The sequence below is a fragment of the Trichomonas vaginalis genome, chromosome V, assembly GCF_026262505.1.
Source record: "Trichomonas vaginalis G3 chromosome V, whole genome shotgun sequence".
Classification (NCBI taxonomy): Eukaryota; Parabasalia; order Trichomonadida; family Trichomonadidae; genus Trichomonas; species Trichomonas vaginalis.
Window position 1 is genome coordinate 22,735,611 of NC_067207.1, and position 25,261 is coordinate 22,760,871.

Below are 25,261 nucleotides of genomic sequence, written 5' to 3' on the forward strand. Positions count from 1 at the left end.
ACTTGTTAAAAATGAAATTAAAAATTATGTTTATTATTACGCTGTGAATGTGTCAACAGCGGTCATGCCTGTATCTGTATCCCATATTTGCCATAACCTTTCTGTATCTGCATTTGTGTATTTCGGTTTCAGCTGATACATTTGATTTGGCGTGTAATTTGTTCCAGTTAATGGATTAATTGGGAGATCTTCATGCGGTGTGTTATTATTGTACTCCCAAATAAAGGCAGGAATAGCCTGAATGCTTTGGCAGCGCTCCAATGTCGGCCAGAATCTCTCAATCTTCCCATTTTGGTAGGGAGAATGAGAGTCTGTATGCCGCCATTGGACGCGCCAAAGATCAAGTAGATCTTGAAAGGCGCCCCTATTTTCTGAACCGTTGTCGGTCCAGAAACAATAAGGGGCGCCAAATTCAATGAAGGCGGAAGCCGCAACGTTCGCTGTCGTCGCTGCCAGCATATCTGGTATTTGTATACACGCTAGGACTTTGCGGCTAAAATCGTCGATTATGCCATAAATATACTGGCCACGAACACCCCTAAAATAATGAACATCTGCGTGCCAGATAAGATTGGGTGAAAGCGCCCAATATCTTACTGCTGTTTCTGGCCCGGCATGCTCTAATCGCGTCTTGGTGAAATGATTTTCTTTGAAGTATCTGCGTACTTCTCTATAAGATACATCAATTTGTTGTAATTTCAAACGTTTCCATTGTTTTGTTTGACCACAGGGAAAGGCCAGTGGTCATGTATCACAGCAAGAGCTTTGATTTGGTCGTAGGGATTGACCCTACGACCTTTCTTGCCTTTAGGCAATGGGATATTCTGTAAGCTAAATTGATTTTGTAAAAAAGATTTTGAAACATCTAAATATTTGAAATCATTTGATTGAAGGGTTGGGGCGATGGGAACATGGGTGCAAGCTTCTTCCCATGTCATTTTACCTTCTTCAATCTGATTGGAAATACCAATTAGGTAAATTCGATCGACATACCCTTTGTAAGGATTCATTCTAATGAAGTACGTTAACAATCAAAATATTCTATAAGTGTCTAGTATGGAATTCAAAAGAATAAAGAAAATGGTAACGTAAATAAACGTATTATGAAATAATTTATAATTAAAATGAAAAAAAGAAAAAATAATAAGTAAAGTGACTGGAAATGAAAATTAAAATCAGTGTACAGTTTTATTTTTTTCTCGCTGTGAAACGTATTCGGTCTTTTTTTTTTAAAATTAATTTTTGTTAGAGATAAGAGCTAAAACTCGGTAAACAACTTCTTTATGTCTAGAAAATTCTATCTTGCCTTTTATTTTTTTCTCGCTGTGAAACGTATTCGGTCATTTTTTTAAAAATTAATTTTTTGTTAGAGATAAGAGCTAAAACTTTGCAGACAACTCCCCCATGTCTAGCAAATTTAACATTCGTCTCCCATTTTTATATTTGGTTTAGAATGTTCGAAAATGCGTAATATGGTCATTAATATTAATTGAAAAGAACCTTGAATTAATTCAATCTGATCTCACAAAATATTTTAAATTACAAACTTTGTAGTTTGAATAGATAATTAGTATTAAACTCAAATAACTAGTTTATTTTTGAATAAAAATTATTTGAATTTATTCAATTTTGTGAATTTTCCTTCAAAAATCAAGTTTAAATATCTTATTTGCCATATAATTATAAATACAATGAAACATATTCGAAATTGAAAAGAATGACTTTTTCTGTTCTTTCAATCATTCAATTTGAATTTTGCAATATTGGATTTCTCATTAAATAGCTATTAAAAACAACAAGCAATTTAACTTACATTCAAATTTATTTGTGTTATATTCAATCTTCTCAAAACTTATAATTTTCGGCTATAGCATGATTATATGCTATATAATATAATAAACCTATAATAGTATCATTCTTTCAATTATTTGAAGAGAAAACCGAAAAAATCTATTTTCGGTCTATAACAAAAAATTTTGAATCGGCCAATATTCATATCGTTGCACATTTATAAACATGGAAAATTCTTTTATATTACACTTTTACCGACTTTTTGAGAAGAATGATAGATTTTCTTTCTCGGAAAACCATCTGAAATCTGGAATACGATTTAGTATTATGACTTATACAGTGTGATTTAATAGTTTGTGTGTGTTTCGACTTTTTTTTCCGATAGGAAGATTTGGTTGAATTGTTTTTTATGAATTCAAATCAATTGATATATGAAATACCAAATTAATGTCAAAAACAAGCTTCCTTTTAAGCAATCTAATGCATAAAATTGCCGAGTATACATCAATCAAAAAATGAGGTTTTTCTATGACTCAGATTGTTCTTTCTAAAAGTCGAATGTTCGAATATATATCTTATACAGTATCGTGTCATCTCATTATTTCATATTACTTGAACTAGCTATAGTTTATAGATTTGAATAGAATTCGACTTTTCAGACGATAGATCTTATTTGGCCATACAGTGGCCCCTTAAATCACTCGTATGAAAAAATAGTGATTTTCAACAGTTTAAGAAATGAAAACACATACTTACACAGAAGTGAATCATTTGCAATAATAAAAATATGAAAAAATCAAGACAGTTCGATATAGTTTTCGTAATTTTACAAAAATAAACGTACAGTGTTTCAAAGATTGAAATAAAAAATGAACGTGCCTATTGAAGCTCCAATAGAAATTAAAAAGAAAATAGCGAAAAAGCTTCAAAAATCAGGCGCTCTGAAGCGGATAGAAAGAAAAATTAAATTAGGAATGATGGTTGCAGTAGAAGAAATCAAATCAGAACCGACAGAAAAAACTCATTTAGAAAGACTTCCATTTAAAGATGCAACTATCAATGAGATCAAAGGTTTACAGGCAATTTATAGTTATTTAGCGAAAAGGAATATGACATATACTCTTTCGACTCTTCTTGAAGAATCATGCGTTAAGCGACAAACAAATACTAATTACGATCTTCTAGAAGTCATAGAATCGGCAAATAAATTCAATAGCGATGAAGAAAAGTCGATCCAATCTGTAAAAAAGACATTATCTCAAAAACAATCCCCAAACGGACAAAAATTACCGAAAAATAAGATACTGCCAAGTGATTATAGTGATGACTATGATGATTTGTAATATTTTTGAATATAATAATTTAATTAGTATATATCTGTTTATTAAAATATAGTGTTGCTTATGTATGTTAATATTCTAAGGGTTAATTTGATTTGTTATTGTAAATAATTTTTTGAATTGATGGAATGAGTTTCCTATTAGAAAAATTCGCTTCCATATGGATATATATAGCCAATGTTTAAAATCTTCAGTTACTTGTCACTGCAATTCGATGAGAAATTAGGAAGAATCGATTTTCTTTTTGTCACTTTTTATGATGGAGAGCAAAAATTTATTTTGAATTTAAAATAATCGTCAGTAAATTTTTAGTGGTCAGGTATATGGATCCACAGGAACTTTACAACGAACTTAAGAACATATGCATTGCCCCACCAACAGATGTGAAAAAGAATCAACCAAAAGAAATAGATCCTGATAAAATGTGGACAGTCTTATTTTCGATTGCCCAGACTTCAATTCGTACTCTTGGCATGTACTATCCACTTTTACTAGGTTACATCCACAAACTCCCTCAATTTCTTGAAAAAAGCTGTCAAGTTGTCACTAATTTTATCAATGAATATTCAGACAATAGTAAATCATTCGATGAAAGAACAAAATTATGCGGACCATTAGCTCTTCTTGCACCTTTACTCTCTATTTCTAATCTTGTTAAGTTCTTTGATATAAGTGTTGATATTATGCACAATTATATCAATGAGAACCAAGATATCTCTCTAGAATTCATCGATGTCTTCGATGAAATCATGACAGAAGATTTACAGCCACAAGCAATCGCTGCAGTTTACAATCATCTTCATAAACTCATGGGAACAGAAAAAGCACCAGCAGCAATGTTCATTCTTGCACCTATATCATTCCCTCTACTCGAAGTTTCAGAAGGCGCTGATACTTTCGTAATAGAAACAGTTTTACAAACAATCAAGAAAGATCGCATCAACCAAATCGTTTCATGCTTCCTTCTCGAATACTTAAGTGTTTACTTCGATAGTGTACACGAAGCAGCACCTCCTGCTGAAGTTCTTGCTAATGATTTATTTCCATTGTTGACACAAGACGATTCTAAGGTCAGATACCGTGCGAGCAGGGCCTTTAAGTCACTTATACAAGAAGATCTTTTCCTTTCACCACCAATTGTCACTCTTTTCCTCAGTAGTTTCCCTAATTTCACAACAGACGCCCAAATCAACGTTTTCTTCAAGATTGTATCAACATTCATCTATCCAGAGGAAGAATACGATGATTACGCCGACGACGAACCATCCCAAGAAGTTTCAATTCTCCAACCAATTCTAGATTTCGCCATGATGACCCTGAAATCATCCCAAAGTCCACTAGTTCGTGGCCACTGCCTAGATACACTTGCAGACCTCGAAGGAAGGGACACAATGTTCGTAGAAGATTGTTATCAAGAAGCATTACGTCATGCCGAACAATTAGTTGCAGAAGGACACGTCGTAGCCTTTCCATGGCTCAGTTCCTATTTCGTGGCCATGTCAAAGGACTTCACTGCCGAGACAAAATCCACAATCATCAAGTATCTTCCAACATTAGTCAAAGCAATACATGATGAAAACGCCGGCCGCCTCAAAGACAGACTAAACCTTGCAGCCGACTTAGCTGTTATGGTTGGAGATGGTTTTGCCGATGATTTGTGTCCTGAAATTGCAAATTACGCGATGAAATTCTTGAGTTCAGAGAACATCAAAGAAATGATGAATGCATGTGCAATATTCATTGCTCTTCGGCCTAAACTCACTCCAAAGCTTGCGAACACAATATTCGAGATAGCAGCAAAGAGAGCAGAAGAAGTAATGTCGTCTGATGCATTGACAACATTAGTTCAAACAATGAGAAAAATTATGAAGAAATTTGACATCGACGATAAGCTTTCTGGCAGATTTACACAGAAGATCATGGAAGGACAGCTTGCAATATTATACGGACAGCCACCACATCTTTCCAAACCTCCTGAGAAGTTCTTATTCCTTTATTTGGAAAGATATATCGTTAGAAACATCAAAAAAGCATCAGAAATCTGTGCAAAACTCATAGAATGGATTGCAAAGGCTCCTTTCTCAGTAATCCCTATGATCCTTAGACCAATAGACGCTGGTCTTCAAGCAGGAGTTGTAAATGAACAAATGGCAAGTATTTTGACAGGAATTTTGTCAGTTTTATTGCCACAATTGAATGCAAATGATATCGATGAATTGAGCGCTACTTGCAGGACATTGAAGAATGTCTACGAACAACACCCTGACGTTGTTGAACCTTGCGATCCTTTCTTCGAGCATTTGTCTGAAATTGTCTCAAATATTTCTGAAGAAGATGATAAAAGTGACGATAGAAATTATTATGGTGACATGAAATCACCAATTGTTTGTTTACCAGATATTGCTATGTTTGTTTTCACTGTATACACGAGCAGTGAAACAACAAAGGTATTTCCAGAGTTACTCCAAAATATTTTGAAGCACATGCCATTCAGACCTGAAATAGAGGAAAACGAGGAGTTGATGGAATGCTTGTGCTCAATGCTCGAAGAGGAAGACAGATTTAAATCTATCGTTGTACCGGCTCTTTCAATTTTCACTGAACTTCTTTTGCTTAAGAAGGCAGAGCTGGATGAATACGAGCTCGAGGAAGATACAGTGACAATGATGAAGGATACATTGAAGAGAATTGTTAAAACAGATAGCGATGTACAAAAACAATTGCAAAAATTATTCGGATCATCAAGAGCAAAACTTAACAGATTCAATACACTTACTAGATAAGAAATATATATTTATATAGATATTTATATTTATTATTAAAATACCAGTTATAGATGTTATCTTTTTAAAATTATTAATTTTTTTATTCGAATTTTCTTCTAGTTTCGATTCAGTTAACACTATAACTAATAAATGTTGAACTATTAATTGAAGTTCAGTCATATTCTTAATTTTTTGTGATAAATTTCAGCATTTGAAATGATCTTTACTGCTATGAATCGTATTACATTGATCTATGAGTGAGTTTACATACGGACGTTCATTTTCTTTTGATAATATCCTTATTTTATGGTTCGACAATATTATATTGTTTTGAGGATTTTTACGAGTGTTTAGAAAATAGACTCTGAATAACTTCACGTATTAGTTTCTCGCTTGGCGTTTATGATTGGAAATTATAACCTTAATTTGCTTATTCATCAAAACTTTTCAATTGATTCACATGGATTTAGCAATGAGTTTAATAGAAGAGTTACCATTGTGACTTAGAACTATCGGAGAAGACTATTCATTCGGACTTGGCAAATGGAGAATTTCAAAAAAAATAAAATCTTATTGTGTGATGAGTGTATGCTACAACTATCAAAATCATCAAACTCAAAAAAGAAAATTGAATAGTTTACATCATTCAAATCCGAATCAGAATTGATGTAGTTTATTTCGAATACATTCATTTTTCACTATTATAAAGAACATTTCAAATAAAATGAGACTTGCGGTTAAACTTCAATGTCAAATCTGACACGAAAATTTCAAACTTATCGGTTTCTCTGAAAAAAATCTATAATTCTTGATGCTTTCTTTCTTACTGTCTACGGCAGTAATGAGGCCTCACAGGCACCATCACTATCGCGTCTTCCCAGAGGCTAATGGCGCCTCCGCCGTTTGCACCTCGAGCAACGGTATCAATATTCGAAACGGTCCTTCAACATCAAACGGCATCCTTGGTGCTATTGGCTATGGTGCAAGTGTTCCAGTCACTGGCCGCAGTGGCGACTGGTGGCAAGTCAGCTACAATGGCCAAACAGGCTACTGCTATTCCGAGTTTGTACGCGTTCCAGGCACAGTTAATGCCAATGGTGGACTCTTTATCCGCTCCGGTCCAGGCACTGGCTTTGGCATTGTCAGCAGTCTTGCTAATGGCGCTAGCGTTCAAATTACAAATGTTAGAAACAACTGGTTCTATGTAGGCAATGGCTGGTCATCAGGTGATTACATCACAGTTGGCGGAAACCCAGCCCCAGCTCCAGGCCCATCCGGTGGCGTAATTACTGATTCTCAAATGCAAAGAATGGGCTGGTCCGATTACAGACTTGCCGATTTGAATGCATGCTGCTCCAGATTCGGAATTACAACCTCTGCAAGAATTCACCACTTCATTTCCCAGTGCTCCCATGAATCTGGTTGCGGACGCTACAGAAGAGAAATTGCCTCTGATGCGGATTACGAATGGCGCAGAGATCTTGGCAATATCTACGCAGGCGATGGTCCAAAGTACAAAGGCGGTGGCTATATCCAATTAACAGGAAGAGCTAATTACCAAGCTCTCGCTACCTACCTTAATGATCCTAACGTTATTAATATTGGTGTTGACTATGTCGCCGAGAACCTTCCATGGACATCAGCAGGCTACTGGTGGTACAGAAATGGAATGAACTCTCTTTGCGACAATGGTGCTTCTGTCGAACAAATTACAAGACGTGTTAACGGCGGATACAACGGCCTTGAATCCAGAAGGATGTACTACAATCACGCATGTGGCATCTTCTAAAAAACTTTTAAATAGTTTTCTTTTTTTTGAAACTATGAAATTTTTTTGATGGATTATCATTTCCGTCTGCAAAGATGACAATAACTACACCGATAGCGGCTTTTTAAGGCTCCGGTCCTGCATGATTACTGCATATAGTTAGGACGAGTGTCTAATAAGGAGTAAAAATATACCAATAGATTGCACATATACCAATATTTTGTAAAAATTAAATATTATCTATTTTAAAAATTTTCGAATTTGACTATATTATCGTTTTAAACATGATATATACTAACTTTACTATTTGATATATGATAAATAATGATATTTTAAAAATTGAAAATTTGGATTTTTAAATTTGCAAAGTATATAGTATAGTAAATTCATAAATGAGTATAATGTGCCCAATTATAACAATTTTCAATCATTTGATAATTCTATGACTATGGATTTTTGTACTTCTAATTAAAATAATGTCACTTTTTAATATATTGAGTTTAAGGTTTAAATTTAATTTAAAAAATCGATTTGTTTATACATATTGGAAAGGAATTTTTTGATAATATCTTTTGTATATTAATACATTATGACTTATACTATGTCACCATAATATAAGTTCAAATTTTTATCATGCACATCAATATAAAATTGTAATTCAAAAAACACCTACTTCTATCGTCAAAAATACTCTCAATTTGAAAAAATACATCAAAAATATCAAATTTGCAAACCTAATTCTTCGAAATACCGAAGAAGGTAGAATATACAAATAGTGTCGACAGAAACTATATAATTTTCTTTACAAATTGTCCAAGGGGAACTGAGAGTTTTTTCTTATACGTTGAATTATAAATCAAATTATTGAATGTATTTTTGGAAAATTGAATACTCAATTATCGAAAAACCGTTTTGACAAAAAGTGATTAATACAATATTATTGCCTATATTAAGTAATTATCATATATGATTTTTATTATCATATCAATTAATCGTGCATGAAGTTATTCTCGACGCAAAAATCGTTTTTTATAGGGGTCTTGCAAATTTAATTCTTCTTTCATATATTTTTTTAGAAGCAAACTCACTATATCAAAATAAACTTTAGTTGCATTCTAACAATTTGTCGAAGGGGAACTGAGAGTTTTTTCTTTATTATCAAGATATGACAAAAAATGTTAATATACAATTTTTTAATATTCGACATATATAGCGATAATGTAACATTATATGATTTTATTATATTATGATAGCATATATAAACCTTATCATATTATTAAAACTTTCACAAATCAAAAATATCTAAGGTAGTCACAAAATCTAAGTAGTGAGGCTCTCAAAAATTGAACCGTACTCCATACAAAATTTGTGTACCCTCACTACTTAGATTTTGTGGCCTTCAATTGAGAGGTTAGTTTTGATAGAGCACGTTATAAAATTAAAAGGGAAAAATAAATAAAATTTAAACATTTAATTATATATAATGTAAGGAGTGTAATTCCAAATTTTCTAAAAACTATTCAAATTTGAGCATTTTTTTGGAAATAGTAAATCAAATATGTACATCTAATAACAACATGATTCATCACCTTTTCAAGCTCTGCAGTCAATTTTTTGAAATTTGATTGAAATAAATGTAGCAAAAATTACATTTCATTAGGGAATATATGAGTTTCTCTGGAAACAGGCCGATAAATTTTAAATTTTGTCCAATCAACATGAATGCATTGAGAAATTTGGTTAAATATCTGGAACAATTCAACCATGTATAAATGGATCATGTAATCATCATGAAATGTTAGTGTTAGAGTTCAAAAGAAACAGAATGAGTGGAAATCAAACACAATCTGAATAATTTTAAACGTATACAATCTTTAAGTTTGTATTTTGAATTCTACATATATGATTGTGTAATTCGTTCTTTCAAATTTTCGGATTCAGGCATGTTTTGATAAAATTCATTCCCAAAAACGTCAATTAACAATTAAATTTAGTGTATTTTAAATATATATATATGTATTATATTTTATAAATTATATTAAATTCGCAAAATTTTAAGTTTTAAACAAAAATAAAAAATGTTCAAAATATGAAATTATGCATAGGATATTAAAATTTACATGTTAGCAATTTTTTTGAATTGCTTTCAATTTTCATATTGAAATTTTTAAGATTTTTTTCTGAAATAATAAGCAAGAATATCAACCTAAATAATATTAAATTCCATGCGTTAATTTCCCCTCAAAAGTCATTGACCGCCTCTCAATCTAGATTTTGTGAGTACTTTAGATTCTGTCAAAAAGTGATTTGTCAGATTTTTTCAAAAAAACAAATTACTCATCTAGAAGAGATTGTAAATCAAGTTTACTAATAACAATATAATGTATCACTAATATGCTATAAAATGTCGTGGGCTTTTTTGATTATAAATAGTTTTACCGGTCAAAGTTGAAATTTGTCAAAATACCGAATTCTCAGATAAGATGAACTATAATAGTAATACTCAGTTTAAATATACTATACTATAGTGTATTACATAATGATATTATGTACTAAAATAAAAGTATCAAAAACTCATATTGGTGGAGATATTAAAACTTTTAAAATTGAGAGGGTGGGACCGGAGCCTTAATTAACAATTTTTAAATTATGTTAATATATTCTTCATTTACGAGCCAAACTTCAATTCCAATCTTGACAAATATCATACTGATCTAATATCTTATCACAATGTATTCAAATTCCAATAAATTCTAATATCTAAAAGCATTCTATAAATCAATTTGCTTATCCTAAATCTTTGTCTTAAATTGAACCTTTCAATCTTTGAAATCGAATAAGGAAACTCAAATATTTTTGAATATACTAATATCCTATAATCAATATATGTTTATTTTGCCGAAAGTGGCATGATTACCTTAAGGGCAAGTGTAATAATCTAAGGCCCGAAATTATAATATATCAAATTTGATTTTTTGGTCTAAAGAATCATTGTAAGTTTATATTTTCACACTATATATAGTCAAACTTTATTCAACTCATTCAGAAATAAAGAAATATTAAATACTCTCATAATAATATAAGTTTCTGGATGAATATCTTATAGTTTGCCACTTCATCATTACTAATGTGTTATTCCATATCTATAAACTAAAATAAAACTCATAAATTAATTCTGAAATTTTGTATTCATTCTTTTCCACATGTTTAACATATAGTTTTTTTCTTTTATTGAATTTTAAAGGTATTTTATATGGCACTGTGTTGATTTATAGCTCTAAAATTTTTGAATGTCTGAACAAGACATTAAGCCACATATATACAGTGAGTTGCGAAGTAAGCATAAATACGAAATCGATATATTTAATGCATTGTATCAGTTGAAAACGGAAAATGAAGAAGATTTAAACTCAATTTATAAACTGATCAAAACAGAATTGATTAATTCAAAGAAATATCTCCCTACAAATGCTATCAAAGACATTTTAAATATAATTCCGTATAATAATCGCTATACAAAGTCATTTTTATATCTTTCCAAACTGATATATGATGATTATCATGTTACAGAGGTCAAAGATGCTAAATATATTTCAGACTTCCTGTTTTATAATGAATATGGTATTCAATTAGATATGTCTTATGATTTAAAAGAATTAAAAATAGAAAACATCGATATTCATTCAGAAAATACAATTTACAGAGCAATTATGTATAATGACAAAGAAATATTCATTTCAATCACTGAAACAGAAGGATTTAACAAAAATCAAACACTTAAAAGCAGTTTGTATCCATATTCTGAAGAAGGATATTCATTACTTGAATTATGCTGTTATCATGGAGCAGTTGATTGCTTCAAGTTTTTAAGAACAAAATTCAACTCAGAAATAACTGAAAAATGTCTATAATTTTCTTTTTTAGGACGAAACCAAGAGATCTTGAGTGAATGCTTGAAATGTATAAGACCATATCAAGAATGTATGAAGTATGCAATTATTTCACACAATATTGATTTTGTTACATTCATGATATATGAATACCAAAGATGGATCGATTTAAATGATTGCAGAGACTATAACAATTTCGAATCACTTTTAGTTTATTTCGATCAAACTAAAGATATTAAAGAATGCTTTCTTAATTCTATTTTGTTTGACATTCCATCAGTTTGCGAATATTTCCTATCGCATGGTGCAAACATCAATGGAAAATTATATTATGATAAAACTGCACTTCATTTTGCGGCAATATCTGATAGTAAAGAAATAGTTGAGCTTCTTATTTCACGTGGTGCAAATATCAATGAAAAAGATGATGATGGAGAAACTGCACTTCATTTTGCGGCAAGAGCTAATAGTAAAGAAATAGTTGAGTTTCTTATTTTGCATGGTGCAAATATCAATGAAAAAGATGATGATGGAGAAACTGCACTTCATTTTGCGGCAAGATCTAATTGTAAAGAAACAGCCGAATTTCTTATTTCGCATATTGCAAATATAAATGAAAAAGATAAAAATGGAGAGACTACACTTCATTATGCAGCAGAATATAATAGTAAAGAAACAACTGAATTTCTTATCTCGTGTGGTGCAAATATTAATGAAAAAGATAAAAATGAAAGAACGCCTCTTCACTATGCAGCAATGAGAAATAGTAAAGAGACAACCGAAGTTCTTATTTCGCATGGTGCAAATATAAATGAAAAAGACGAAGATGGAGAAACTGTACTTCATTATGCAGCAATGTGTAATAGTAAAGAAACAGCTGAATTTCTTATCTCGTGTGGTGCAAATATAAATGAAGAAGATAAAAATGGAAGAACACCTCTTCATTATGCAGCAGATAAGAATAGTAAAGAAACAGCAGAAGTTCTTATTTTACATGGTGCAAATATCAGTAAAAAAGATAAGTGGGGGAGAAACCGCTCTTTATTTAGCATCATTAAATAAGAGTAAAAAACACTCAAACTTCTCATTTCACATGGTGCATAAAAATAATGTTTCTACATCAAATGCCTTTTTTCCCCATCTCTCTCGGATATATCTTCCACAATGAATTTCATTAGAATTGAGAAAGTACGTAAAATGATTTTATATCAATAGCAAAAAATGATTGAATTACATTTTTACTAAAAGTTTATCTTTTTTTTTCTACTAATGAAAATAACGCTTTTGGAAAAACAATTTCAAAATTTGGAAGAAAGAAAACATTCATTATGTTCAAATTAAGCATAACAACATATTTACAACAAATACTATTATCTTTCATCAATAGTCTCTATAGTTACATTTTTAGAAGATAATGTAGATGCAATTTCTCAATAGACGGGTAAAACTACCAAACTGGAAAGCAGAAATAAATAGTTATACAAACAATTCCTTATTGTAATGATATTGGAAATAAATGCGGAATAAACTATTCCAAATCCCATTTAATTGTAATTACAATTCTAATGTTGATCATAGAGCATATTTAATTAACACTGCAGGATATATGTTTTGTATTTCATTTGAAGGCTATACAGTGACTATTACAGATTCATATGTTTAATTAAAAACTACACAATATACAAGAAGAAGTGCTAAAATTGAAAGAGATAAATCAAATTCTGAAACTAAAAGCATTTCATATTTTTTCATAGAAAATTGTTTGATAGAACCAAAAGTGTTGACAGAGAATATTTCTTATTTGCAGAAACTATGCATGCAAAAAAGCTAGCTGCAAGTGTCATGTATTAAAAGATCGAAGATGAAAAGTCCTTATCTTTCGCTATCCATCATTGTTCACACATTAAAGAACAGCTTTATTATAACAATTTCTTCAATTTAAGTATGTATTACTATATGGCATTGAAAATCAGCATTAAAAATTGAATGCTGTGTCATAGGGACTTAAGCCTTCTGCATAATGAAGGGATGTTGATCCATTGATGAGAAATTATTCAAAAAAAAAAAATCAACTTAATTAAAAGCGTGATGAGATCTTTGTGGAATCCTTCTGATCAGAAATAAAAAGCGAACCTAAGATAATTTTTCAACCTTATTTTTTCCCCTCAACATTTAATCAATATTTTTCAGAGATTGCCATTTACTTTAGTGAATGCATTAATAATACAGGTTAAATTTTTCATTTGAGGAAATTTGACAAAATAAGAGTTTTAAAATATTTTTTACTATTCAATGATTACAATATATCGATGAAAATCATCAGTCTCAAAAAATCAAACTGAATAGTTTACAACATTCAAATTCTAAACCTTTGTAGATATTAATTATTTCGAAAACAGACCCTTTTTACTATTACAAAGAACTTTCCAAATACAATGAGTGTTACGGTTAAATTTTGAATGTCAAAACTGACGTCAAAAAGTTTTTAAAATTCAAAAAATTTCAGTTTCTCTGAAAAAATCTATAATTCTTGATGCTTTCTTTCTTACTGTCCACGGCAATAATGAGGCCTCACAGACGCCATCATTATCGCGTCTTCCCAGAGGCTAATGGCGCCTCCGCCGTTTGCACCTCGAGCAACGGTATCAACATTCGAAACGGTCCTTCAACATCAAACGGCATCCTTGGTGCTATTGGCTATGGTGCATGTGTTCCAGTTACCGGCCGCAGTGGCGACTGGTGGCAAGTCAGCTACAATGGTCAAACAGGCTACTGTTATTCCGAATATGTTCGTGTTCCAGGTACAGTTAATGCTAACAGCGGTCTGTATGTCCGCTCCGGTCCAGGTACTGGTTATGGTATTGTTAGTAGCCTTGCTAATGGTGCTACCGTTCAAATTACAAAAGTCAGTAACAATTGGTTCTATGTAGGCAATGGCTGGTCATCAGGTGATTACATCACAGTTGGTGGAGATCCAAGTCCAAGCCCATCCCCATCCGGCAGTATTGTTACAGATTCTCAAATGCAAAGAATGGGATGGTCAAACTATAGACTTTCCGACTTGAATGCATGCTGCTCCAGATTCGGAATTACAACCTCTGCAAGACTTCGCCACTTCATTTCACAGTGCTCCCATGAATCTGCTTGCGGTGTCTACACAAAGGAACTTGCTTCCGGAACAGCTTATGAAGGACGCACAGATCTTGGCAACATTTACGCAGGCGATGGTCCAAAGTACAAAGGCGGTGGTTACATCCAATTAACAGGAAGATCTAACTACCAAGCACTCGCTAACTACCTCAATGATGCCAATGTCATTAATATTGGTGTTGATTACGTTGCTAACAATCTCCCATGGACATCAGCAGGATTCTGGTGGTACAGAAATGGAATGAACACTCTTTGCGACAATGGTGCTTCTGTCGAGCAAATTACATTACGTGTTAATGGTGGATACAACGGCCTTGCTTTCAGAAAGACCTACTACAATCGTGCATGCGGCATATTCTAAAACACTTTTAAATATTTAAACTTTCTACTCTTTTTCATATTTTTTGCATTAGATTACAAAAACAGACAGAATTGAGATATTTGCAGTCTAATATCATGAGAATGAGTTTAATTGCACTTAATATTAATGAATACAATGCTTTAAACATGCATGATTTATTTTTATTAATGTGTTATAGTTTTTTAAAGAATATATCACATCTTTTATAACATTTCTAAAAAAAATATCAAATTTGTTATAACAAAGCAAACTTTTTGATCATTAAAATAGCTTTCACATACCATAACTGCTGATTTATAAAGATGTTCACACTTAGGATTGCTCCAATAGCGATATTAAAATATTATTCGAAATTTACAGTCATTATTCATATAAGATAGTTAAAAATACATGTATAAATATCACAACACAAATATAATATATAATTTAATTGATAACAAACAAATAATATAGATAAAAAAAAGAAATTATAACTTATGAATTTGTTCTAACAAGTCATCAATTTGATTATTCTTCTCCGCATCAATGAATATCTTCTTGTACACATCATCAAATGAATTCGGAATGGGGAACTTCCATTTGTCATTTTCAGTTTTTGAGGAAGAATTTTTGGAAATTTTTCGGATTCTTTTTGTTCTTTTTACGTTTTGTCCTTCAGAAGACTTAACACTGCTGCTAATTTCATTTGAACTAATAGAAGAGTTTGTGACTTTTTTCTTTTTCTTTTGGGAACCAGATTTCTGGCTTTGATCTCCAGAAGTTTCTGAAACAGAAGGAGGTTTCGGAAGTGATGTTTTCTTTTTTCTAAGTACTCTTCTTCTCTTTTTCTGTGGCTGAGCTGCATTTGTCTGCTGAGGATTATTATCTTCTGATTTCAATTCAACTGATTCTAATGTCAACAAATTATCAGTGGATTTCTTAATGGTGAATTTTTTGTTCTTTTTCTCATCATTTTCAACAGGAACTAATCTTATTTCGTCTTCTCCGAACTCGATTGTCAGTTCTGTTCTCGTCTGATCTCCTTCAGAAGTATTCGCCATATCAACAGTTCTGAATCCTTCAGGACTTGGCTGAATAGGTCTCAAATACATCGGAAACAATGGCTTCTTTTCCTCCCTGTAGATCTCAAAAGGACTCTCAAATGGACTCATTTCTTCATTGAACGTCGGTTGTGGCAATTTGAATAGATCTGTCACTTTTGACAATTCGATGTCAGAAATTTGTCCGTTTGAATGTAAACTTCTCAAATCTTTAAGAGGGAAACTTACAGCCATTGCTCTTTTATTACCAGCAGCCTTCCAGCAGAAATCAAACAACGACTTTGGAGATCTCGGACAAGCACCATCAATGTTTAAAAACGCAATTGGTGTTTCGCAATTAAACAAATTAGATGCTTCGATAATTCCTCGATCTCTGCATCTTGAATTGCTTAAATCTACGTATTCAATAGTCTTCGATGTTGACAAACATCTCAGTAATGAACATATGTTTGCGCCCATAAATTTGTCACTTTTTCCTTGAATTATCAAACTTTTGAGGGAAGAGAAAGGTATGAATTTTTCCAAGTGTTTTATAAGGTCTCCATCTGATTCCGAGAAGCATCCTGATAAGCTCAGATAGTCTATTTGCGGATTCTTCGTCAGGAAAGTGAAGAAACGCGAGGAAACAGGGTTTTCATCCCATATCAAACATTGCAATCTTTTTATTTCCAAATTTTTCAGAACATTGAACAATCTCTGCCACTCTGAACTGCTCGCTTTGCTGCATGAGATGTCCAACCTGATACTGGAAAGGAATATACTGGAAATAGATGAAAAGAAACTAACTAAACTGTTTTCTTCCCATGAAACATTCGATAATTGTACGGAATTAACTGTTGCAGGCAAAGATGGAAGGGAAGTTGCCGTGTAACTGCATTTGTTCTTGCTCATATTGATCAGTTTGAGGTATTCTAGCTTCGAGTTACTAAAGGTTTTAAGAATTTCAATGATATCTAATGAGCAATCCGCAATTGAGATGGCTTCAATGAAACCGAGGTGTTTGATGATACTGTTTAGGTCTATATTTTTCATTCCATCTAAATTCAGGACTGTAAGTTGCTTCCCAATTGTTGGAAGGAAATTATTATAAAATGATGGATAAGTATTCTCAAGAAAAGCATTTCGGAAGGCAATGGAGCATATGTATTTGTCTGAAAGACACTTGGCAAGGGATCGCAAGTTAGTTTCGTTGAGGTTTGTGTTAGAAAATGATAAACCTTGTAAAGGAATTTCTTTGTTACGAGAAAGATGACGTAAAAACGAATCATAATGCTTAGTAATTGGTCCATCGATCTCTATGTTCTCTAAATAACAACTTTCGCAGACTAATGTTGATAATAAATCAAAAACATCAATTTTATCTGTGCTGTATGTTTTTATCGATGTAACTGATGAACACAGAGGTAGTATATCAAATAATAATTGCATACCTTCGATTTGATTTTCAAATTTTGAAAAATCAACATGTTCCGTTGAATATGTTAAGATTTCTGTTATTTTGTCAAGTGTATTTTTAGATATTTGCGTGTTATTTAACTTTGCTTTCTCTGTAAGTCGCAATAATGCACTGTTAGGTGTTGGTGGCGGTCTTTCATCAGGTGATTCAAAATATCCAAACGATATTAACTCTGTAGGTCGTAAAATTCGAGGAATAATATCTAAAAGAATCGTTTGAATTTGCGGAACTTTTTCTGTTTCAAAATAGACGCGAAATGTTCCGAAAAGAAGATCTACAGTATCTTCTGTGACTTGCATTTTTGATGATTTGAACCAAGAATATGAGACAATGGGAAGATTATCTTTTTTATTGATATATGTGAGGCGAGAATTTGAAATAAGAAGATATTTATCATCTTTTGCTATTAGATCATAAACTGGTGTTACATACCTTGGTACTTCTCCTCGACTTTTCGCACCAGAAATGATAATATCTTCCATATAAAAAACTTTCAAATACTACGGAAAAACGTTTACAATCAAAATCTTAGATTAATCGCAACTAATTAGAATAAATTCCATCCAAGTCACAACATAATTGGCTAAATGAACTTATTTCGAGTGGATATTTTTTGCAAATTGTGACGTTACACATGAAAACGAGTTTAGGCATCACAATGTAAACCATTCAATTTTGAATGGTATACTGGTGGCCTAAGGGAAAAATTTGATATTCCCCACTTTTTGCAAAAGTGTGGATCCAAAAATATTTCCGCGAAGCATAGAAAATTAAAATTAGAAAAAAAAAAAAAAAAAAAAAACAATAAAATGACTAAAAAAACATAGTTTTTTATTTTTGGTTTCCCCACTGTGGGGATTTTCCGGGAGGGGGTGGGGAACTCTCAATTTCCTTAATATATAGTTGATAATATTTTTAACGTTTTCAAATTGGGTTTTGAGGGAATTTGTAAATTCTATCGTACTCGTTTGTGAGAATCGGAGGTTTTATACATTAAAATATTTTTGCCATTGTGTCAAAAATAAAGTAGCCGATTATGAAAATGTCTCAAAGGGATTTTATTGTTTTCGTGTGCATTTGAAAATTTATCATTAAATCGACATCTGAACCCGTCAGCAATTTTTGAACACGAAAAATTTGGAAACGTTAACGTAGCACATTTTTCTGGGTCCAGGAAATTTGACGGGTCCTGGCGGTTTTTAATTCAATTTTTGAAGAATGTGTTTGATTTTGATAAGAGAACGATATAAAACCGATTGTAAATTTTGTAGACTATTCAAAATTCCCCAAAAATTCATCATTTGCAATATTTCAAATATAAGTGTTTCTATGGGCAACTATTTTAAATAATACCCAGGACCCTCAAGAAAATGTGGACCCAAAAAATGTGCAACGTTATATAGTTTACCAAAATTTTCAAAATCGAAAAATCACTAAAATACGGTAGGAAGTTTTATTATTATTTTATTTAAGGGTACCCTAATGACGATAACGTAAACATCACAAAAATAACATTATTGAGCCTGAACATATGACTCTCCTTGATTCTAGGTACTTAATGTAATAGCCTTAAAAATTCTAGAGTCTATCGTCTTTACGGCACCATTAATTTCATTTTTTTTTAGATTCAAAATAACTCTTGAAGGAACTTTTGAATCAGTCAATGTCTAACGCTCTCTAGAGCTCGGAACAAGTGCTTCACATACTCCAATTCCTCTTCAGAAGTTATTTTAATCTTTTTTTACGCTCTAAATTTTCTTCAATTTTTTGTTTACTTACACTGTTAGATAATTATAATTAAAAAAAAGATAAAGATAATTCTTTAATGCTATTGTCTATTACGGTATGAAGAGTTACAAATTCATATTTATTAAGCATTAATATTTACCCCGTGTGAAATAAGGAATTCGGCTGTTTCTTTACTGTTATTATGTGCAGCTGTATAAAGAACTGATCATCCATCATTGTCTTTAGCATTGACATCGGCACCATGTGAAATAAGGAATTCGGCTGTTTCTTTACTATTACTTTCTGCTGCAGAATGTAAAACTGACCATCCATCATTGTCTTTAGCATTGACATCGGCACCATGTGAAATAAGGAATTCGGCTGTTTCTTTACTATTACTTTCTGCTGCAGAATGTAAAACTGACCATCAATTTTTGTCTTTAGCATTGACATCGGCACCATGTGAAATAAGGAATTCGGCTGTTTCTTTACTATTACTTTCTGCTGCAGAATGTAAAACTGACCATCCATCATTGTCTTTAGCATTGACATCGGCACCATGTGAAATAAGGAATTCGGCTGTTTCTTTACTATTACTTTCTGCTGCAGAATGTAAAACTGACCATCCATCATTGTCTTTAGCATTGACATCGGCACCATGTGAAATAAGGAATTCGGCTGTTTCTTTACTATTACTTTCTGCTGCAGAATGTAAAACTGACCATCAATTTTTGTCTTTAGCATTGACATCGGCACCATGTGAAATAAGGAATTCGGCTGTTTCTTTACTATTACTTTCTGCTGCAGAATGTAAAACTGACCATCCATCATTGTCTTTAGCATTGACATCGGCACCATGTGAAATAAGGAATTCGGCTGTTTCTTTACTATTACTTTCTGCTGCAGAATGTAAAACTGACCATCAATTTTTGTCTTTAGCATTGACATCGGCACCATGTGAAATAAGGAATTCGGCTGTTTCTTTACTATTACTTTCTGCTGCAGAATGTAAAACTGACCATCCATCATTGTCTTTAGCATTGACATCGGCACCATGTGAAATAAGGAATTCGGCTGTTTCTTTACTATCTTTCTGCTGCAGAATGTAAAACTGACCATCCATCATTGTCTTTAGCATTGACATCGGCACCATGTGAAATAAGGAATTCGGCTGTTTCTTTACTATTACTTTCTGCTGCAGAATGTAAAACTGACCATCCATCATTGTCTTTAGCATTGACATCGGCACCATGTGAAATAAGGAATTCGGCTGTTTCTTTACTATTACTTTCTGCTGCAGAATGTAAAACTGACCATCCATCATTGTCTTTAGCATTGACATCGGCACCATGTGAAATAAGGAATTCGGCTGTTTCTTTACTATTACTTTCTGCTGCAGAATGTAAAACTGACCATCCATCATTGTCTTTAGCATTGACATCGGCACCATGTGAAATAAGGAATTCGGCTGTTTTCTTTACTATTACTTTCTGCTGCAGAATGTAAAACTGACCATCATTGTCTTTAGCATTGACATCGGCACCATGTGAAATAAGGAATTCGGCTGTTTTCTTTACTATTACTTTCTGCTGCAGAATGTAAAACTGACCATCCATCATTTTTGTCTTTAGCATTGACATCGGCACCATGTGAAATAAGGAATTCGGCTGTTTCTTTACTATTACTTTCTGCTGGCAGAATGTAAAACTGACCATCCATCATTGTCTTTAGCATTGACATCGGCACCATGTGAAATAAGGAATTCGGCTGTTTCTTTACTATTACTTTCTGCTGCAGAATGTAAAACTGACCATCCATCATTGTCTTTAGCATTGACATCGGCACCATGTGAAATAAGGAATTCGGCTGTTTCTTTACTATTACTTTCTGCTGCAGAATGTAAAACTGACCATCCATCATTGTCTTTAGCATTGACATCGGCACCATGTGAAATAAGGAATTCGGCTGTTTCTTTACTATTACTTTCTGCTGCAGAATGTAAAACTGACCATCCATCATTGTCTTTAGCATTGACATCGGCACCATGTGAAATAAGGAATTCGGCTGTTTCTTTACTATTACTTTCTGCTGCAGAATGTAAAACTGACCATCCATCATTGTCTTTAGCATTGACATCGGCACCATGTGAAATAAGGAATTCGGCTGTTTCTTTACTATTACTTTCTGCTGGCAGAATGTAAAACTGACCATCCATCATTGTCTTTAGCATTGACATCGGCACCATGTGAAATAAGGAATTCGGCTGTTTCTTTACTATTACTTTCTGCTGCAGAATGTAAAACTGACCATCCATCATTGTCTTTAGCATTGACATCGGCACCATGTGAAATAAGGAATTCGGCTGTTTCTTTACTATTACTTTCTGCTGCAGAATGTAAAACTGACCATCCATCATTGTCTTTAGCATTGACATCGGCACCATGTGAAATAAGGAATTCGGCTGTTTCTTTACTATTACTTTCTGCTGCAGAATGTAAAACTGACCATCCATTTGTCTTTAGCATTGACATCGGCACCATGTGAAATAAGGAATTCGGCTGTTTCTTTACTATTACTTTCTGCTGCAGAATGTAAAACTGACCATCCATCATTGTCTTTAGCATTGACATCGGCACCATGTGAAATAAGGAATTCGGCTGTTTCTTTACTATTACTTTCTGCTGCAGAATGTAAAACTGACCATCCATCATTGTCTTTAGCATTGACATCGGCACCATGTGAAATAAGGAATTCGGCTGTTTCTTTACTATTACTTTCTGCTGCAGAATGTAAAACTGACCATCCATCATTGTCTTTAGCATTGACATCGGCACCATGTGAAATAAGGAATTCGGCTGTTTCTTTACTATTACTTTCTGCTGCAGAATGTAAAACTGACCATCCATCATTGTCTTTAGCATTGACATCGGCACCATGTGAAATAAGGAATTCGGCTGTTTCTTTACTATTACTTTCTGCTGCAGAATGTAAAACTGACCATCCATCATTGTCTTTAGCATTGACATCGGCACCATGTGAAATAAGGAATTCGGCTGTTTCTTTACTATTACTTTCTGCTGCAGAATGTAAAACTGACCATCCATCATTGTCTTTAGCATTGACATCGGCACCATGTGAAATAAGGAATTCGGCTGTTTCTTTACTATTACTTTCTGCTGCAGAATGTAAAACTGACCATCCATCATTGTCTTTAGCATTGACATCGGCACCATGTGAAATAAGGAATTCGGCTGTTTCTTTTTACTATTACTTTCTGCTGCAGAATGTAAAACTGACCATCCATCATTGTCTTTAGCATTGACATCGGCACCATGTGAAATAAGGAATTCGGCTGTTTCTTTACTATTACTTTCTGCTGCAGAATGTAAAACTGACCATCCATCATTGTCTTTAGCATTGACATCGGCACCATGTGAAATAAGGAATTCGGCTGTTTCTTTACTATTACTTTCTGCTGCAGAATGTAAAACTGACCATCCATCATTGTCTTTAGCATTGACATCGGCACCATGTGAAATAAGGAATTCGGCTGTTTCTTTACTATTACTTTCTGCTGCAGAATGTAAAACTGACCATCCATCATTGTCTTTAGCATTGACATCGGCACCATGTGAAATAAGGAATTCGGCTGTTTCTTTACTATTACTTTCTGCTGCAGAATGTAAAACTGACCATCATTTTTGTCTTTAGCATTGACATCGGCACCATGTGAAATAAGGAATTCGGCTGTTTCTTTACTATTACTTTCTGCTGCAGAATGTAAAACTGACCATCCATCATTGTCTTTAGCATTGACATCGGCACCATGTGAAATAAGGAATTCGGCTGTTTCTTTACTATTACTTTCTGCTGCAGAATGTAAAACTGACCATCAATTTTTGTCTTTAGCATTGACATCGGCACCATGTGAAATAAGGAATTCGGCTGTTTCTTTACTATTACTTTCTGCTGCAGAATGTAAAACTGACCATCCATCATTGTCTTTAGCATTGACATCGGCACCATGTGAAATAAGGAATTCGGCTGTTTCTTTACTATTACTTTCTGCTGCAGAATGTAAAACTGACCATCCATCATTGTCTTTAGCATTGACATCGGCACCATGTGAAATAAGGAATTCGGCTGTTTCTTTACTATTACTTTCTGCTGCAGAATGTAAAACTGACCATCCATCATTGTCTTTAGCATTGACATCGGCACCATGTGAAATAAGGAATTCGGCTGTTTCTTTACTATTACTTTCTGCTGCAGAATGTAAAACTGACCATCAATTTTTGTCTTTAGCATTGACATCGGCACCATGTGAAATAAGGAATTCGGCTGTTTCTTTACTGTTACTTTCTGCTGCAGAATGTAAAACTGACCATCCATCATTGTCTTTAGCATTGACATCGGCACCATGTGAAATAAGGAATTCGGCTGTTTCTTTACTATTACTTTCTGCTGCAGAATGTAAAACTGACCATCCATCATTGTCTTTAGCATTGACATCGGCACCATGTGAAATAAGGAATTCGGCTGTTTCTTTACTATTACTTTCTGCTGCAGAATGTAAAACTGACCATCCATCATTGTCTTTAGCATTAACATCAGCATCATGCGAAATCAAAACTTCTTCTATTTCTATGCAATTTAATTTTGCTGCAAAATGAAGTGCAGTCTCTCCGGATTGATTTTTTGCGTCAATGAAAGCACCATGTGAAATGAAATATTCACATAGAGAAGGAATGCAAAAGCATGTTGAATAAATAAAGAATTTGTTAATGTATTTTGATTGATCTAAATAAACTAAAAATGCTTGAATATTGTGGAAAATGATGCAATACTTTAAATCAATATCTAACTCGAATTCATTCATTAAAAAGGTAACAAAATCAATATTGTGTGAAATAATTGCATATTTCATGCATTCTTCATCTGGAATATTAACTTGCAAACATTTATCAATAATGTCTGGATTTCCACCCAAAAAGGAATAATAAAGACATTTTGGTGTTATTATTGAATTAAATTTTGAAATTAACAACTTAAAACAATTAACGGCTCCATGATAGCAACATAACTCAAGCAATGAATTAGGTGAAGATGGGTACAAATCACTGTGTAACATTTGATTTTTGTCGAAGTTATTTGACTCCGTGAAAATTATGAAAGAAAACTTGTCATCATATATAATAGTTCTGTAAATTGTATTGTCTTCAATAAAATTCAATGAATAATCTTTAGTTTCATTTGCTTCGATTCCAGAACTATACCTCGTTGATAATAAAATATTATTTTCATCTTGTAAATCTCCCCACAAAATGTATGGAATGCGTTGAACTTCTTTTCTGGTAAAGATTAGATGATATTCTTGATAAATCATTTTGAAAATTTCTTTGTATGACTTGATGTACTTGATATTAAAAGCCATTGCAGTAGAAATTATTGTTAGAATTTGATTTGGAGATGCATGTTTGGTTTCAAACATTAAATTTTTGATATCAAGATAAATTTTGTTAATTCCTTCTTCACTGAAAGTCTTCAGCTTATACAATGAATCATATACATAATTAAAGTCTTTGTACAAATCCATCAACTCTTCATAATTTACTTTCTTCATGAAAATGAAAAAACAAATTTTTTTATAAAAAAGTGAATTTCTGAAGTTTACAATATCTTCATAAAAAATGAAAGCAATTAAATGGCATTAATGAACATATTCTGTAGTTATATTTCATGCTACAATATTTCAAGGTCTTTACTTTCCTTATGATTAGACAGATTCAATATATACTGCAAATAGTATTAATAATTAAGACATAATTCAGCTTAATCGGCTTGTAGGCATTAATATAAAATCTCCAAATGCTAATAAAATTGTGCTATAGATATATTACCATATATTAGGAATTAATTTGCATAATTACACAAACATTATTCGATAAATTCTTGTTAATTTTTTTTAAATA

General features: G+C 32.6%; 9 protein-coding genes and 2 pseudogenes across 11 annotated transcripts, besides 2 other annotated features; 7 read left to right on the plus strand and 4 right to left on the minus strand.

The window, feature by feature from the left end:
• Positions 1 to 36: 36 nt before the first annotated feature.
• Positions 37 to 1,010, minus strand: TVAGG3_0385470 (annotated as a pseudogene). The gene has a single exon. A coding segment is annotated over exon 1 (974 nt).
• A 176-nt stretch (positions 1,011 to 1,186) lies between these two features.
• Positions 1,187 to 1,968: a mobile genetic element.
• A 692-nt stretch (positions 1,969 to 2,660) lies between these two features.
• On the plus strand, positions 2,661 to 3,134 carry TVAGG3_0385490 (uncharacterized protein; the record flags this gene model as incomplete). The annotated part of the gene is made up of 1 exon (XM_001329592.1): positions 2,661 to 3,134. The coding sequence occupies one exon, from the start codon at positions 2,661 to 2,663 to the stop codon at positions 3,132 to 3,134; it is 474 nt and encodes a 157-aa protein (XP_001329627.1).
• Positions 3,135 to 3,445: 311 nt separating this feature from the next.
• Positions 3,446 to 5,988, plus strand: TVAGG3_0385500 (armadillo (ARM) repeat-containing protein family; the record flags this gene model as incomplete). Its single annotated transcript, XM_001329593.1, has 1 exon — positions 3,455 to 5,914. One exon carries the CDS (start codon positions 3,455 to 3,457, stop codon positions 5,912 to 5,914), a length of 2,460 nt encoding a protein of 819 aa, XP_001329628.1.
• Positions 5,989 to 6,707: 719 nt separating this feature from the next.
• TVAGG3_0385510 (family protein-related family) lies at positions 6,708 to 7,685 on the plus strand (the record flags this gene model as incomplete). Its single annotated transcript, XM_001329594.1, has 1 exon — positions 6,708 to 7,685. One exon carries the CDS (start codon positions 6,708 to 6,710, stop codon positions 7,683 to 7,685), a length of 978 nt encoding a protein of 325 aa, XP_001329629.1.
• A 2,562-nt stretch (positions 7,686 to 10,247) lies between these two features.
• Positions 10,248 to 10,292: a mobile genetic element.
• Positions 10,293 to 10,954: 662 nt separating this feature from the next.
• Positions 10,955 to 11,575, plus strand: TVAGG3_0385530 (protein of unknown function (DUF3447); the record flags this gene model as incomplete). The annotated part of the gene is made up of 1 exon (XM_001329595.1): positions 10,955 to 11,575. One exon carries the CDS (start codon positions 10,955 to 10,957, stop codon positions 11,573 to 11,575), a length of 621 nt encoding a protein of 206 aa, XP_001329630.1.
• A 72-nt stretch (positions 11,576 to 11,647) lies between these two features.
• Positions 11,648 to 12,076, plus strand: TVAGG3_0385540 (proteasome regulatory particle assembly; the record flags this gene model as incomplete). Its single annotated transcript, XM_001329596.2, has 1 exon — positions 11,648 to 12,076. A coding segment is annotated over one exon (429 nt), but the record flags the coding sequence as incomplete, so codon positions are not given.
• Positions 12,077 to 12,409: 333 nt separating this feature from the next.
• Positions 12,410 to 12,616, plus strand: TVAGG3_0385550 (proteasome regulatory particle assembly; the record flags this gene model as incomplete). Its single annotated transcript, XM_001329597.1, has 1 exon — positions 12,410 to 12,616. The coding sequence occupies one exon, from the start codon at positions 12,410 to 12,412 to the stop codon at positions 12,614 to 12,616; it is 207 nt and encodes a 68-aa protein (XP_001329632.1).
• A 1,452-nt stretch (positions 12,617 to 14,068) lies between these two features.
• TVAGG3_0385560 (family protein-related family) lies at positions 14,069 to 15,073 on the plus strand (the record flags this gene model as incomplete). Its single annotated transcript, XM_001329598.1, has 1 exon — positions 14,088 to 15,065. The coding sequence occupies one exon, from the start codon at positions 14,088 to 14,090 to the stop codon at positions 15,063 to 15,065; it is 978 nt and encodes a 325-aa protein (XP_001329633.1).
• Positions 15,074 to 15,444: 371 nt separating this feature from the next.
• Positions 15,445 to 18,052, minus strand: TVAGG3_0385570 (the record flags this gene model as incomplete). Its single annotated transcript, XM_001329599.1, has 1 exon — positions 15,533 to 18,043. The coding sequence occupies one exon, from the start codon at positions 18,041 to 18,043 to the stop codon at positions 15,533 to 15,535; it is 2,511 nt and encodes an 836-aa protein (XP_001329634.1).
• A 1,393-nt stretch (positions 18,053 to 19,445) lies between these two features.
• Positions 19,446 to 20,511, minus strand: TVAGG3_0385580 (annotated as a pseudogene). The gene has a single exon. A coding segment is annotated over exon 1 (1,066 nt).
• A 3,066-nt stretch (positions 20,512 to 23,577) lies between these two features.
• On the minus strand, positions 23,578 to 24,915 carry TVAGG3_0385590 (proteasome regulatory particle assembly; the record flags this gene model as incomplete). Its single annotated transcript, XM_001329601.1, has 1 exon — positions 23,578 to 24,780. The coding sequence occupies one exon, from the start codon at positions 24,778 to 24,780 to the stop codon at positions 23,578 to 23,580; it is 1,203 nt and encodes a 400-aa protein (XP_001329636.1).
• Positions 24,916 to 25,261: the final 346 nt, after the last annotated feature.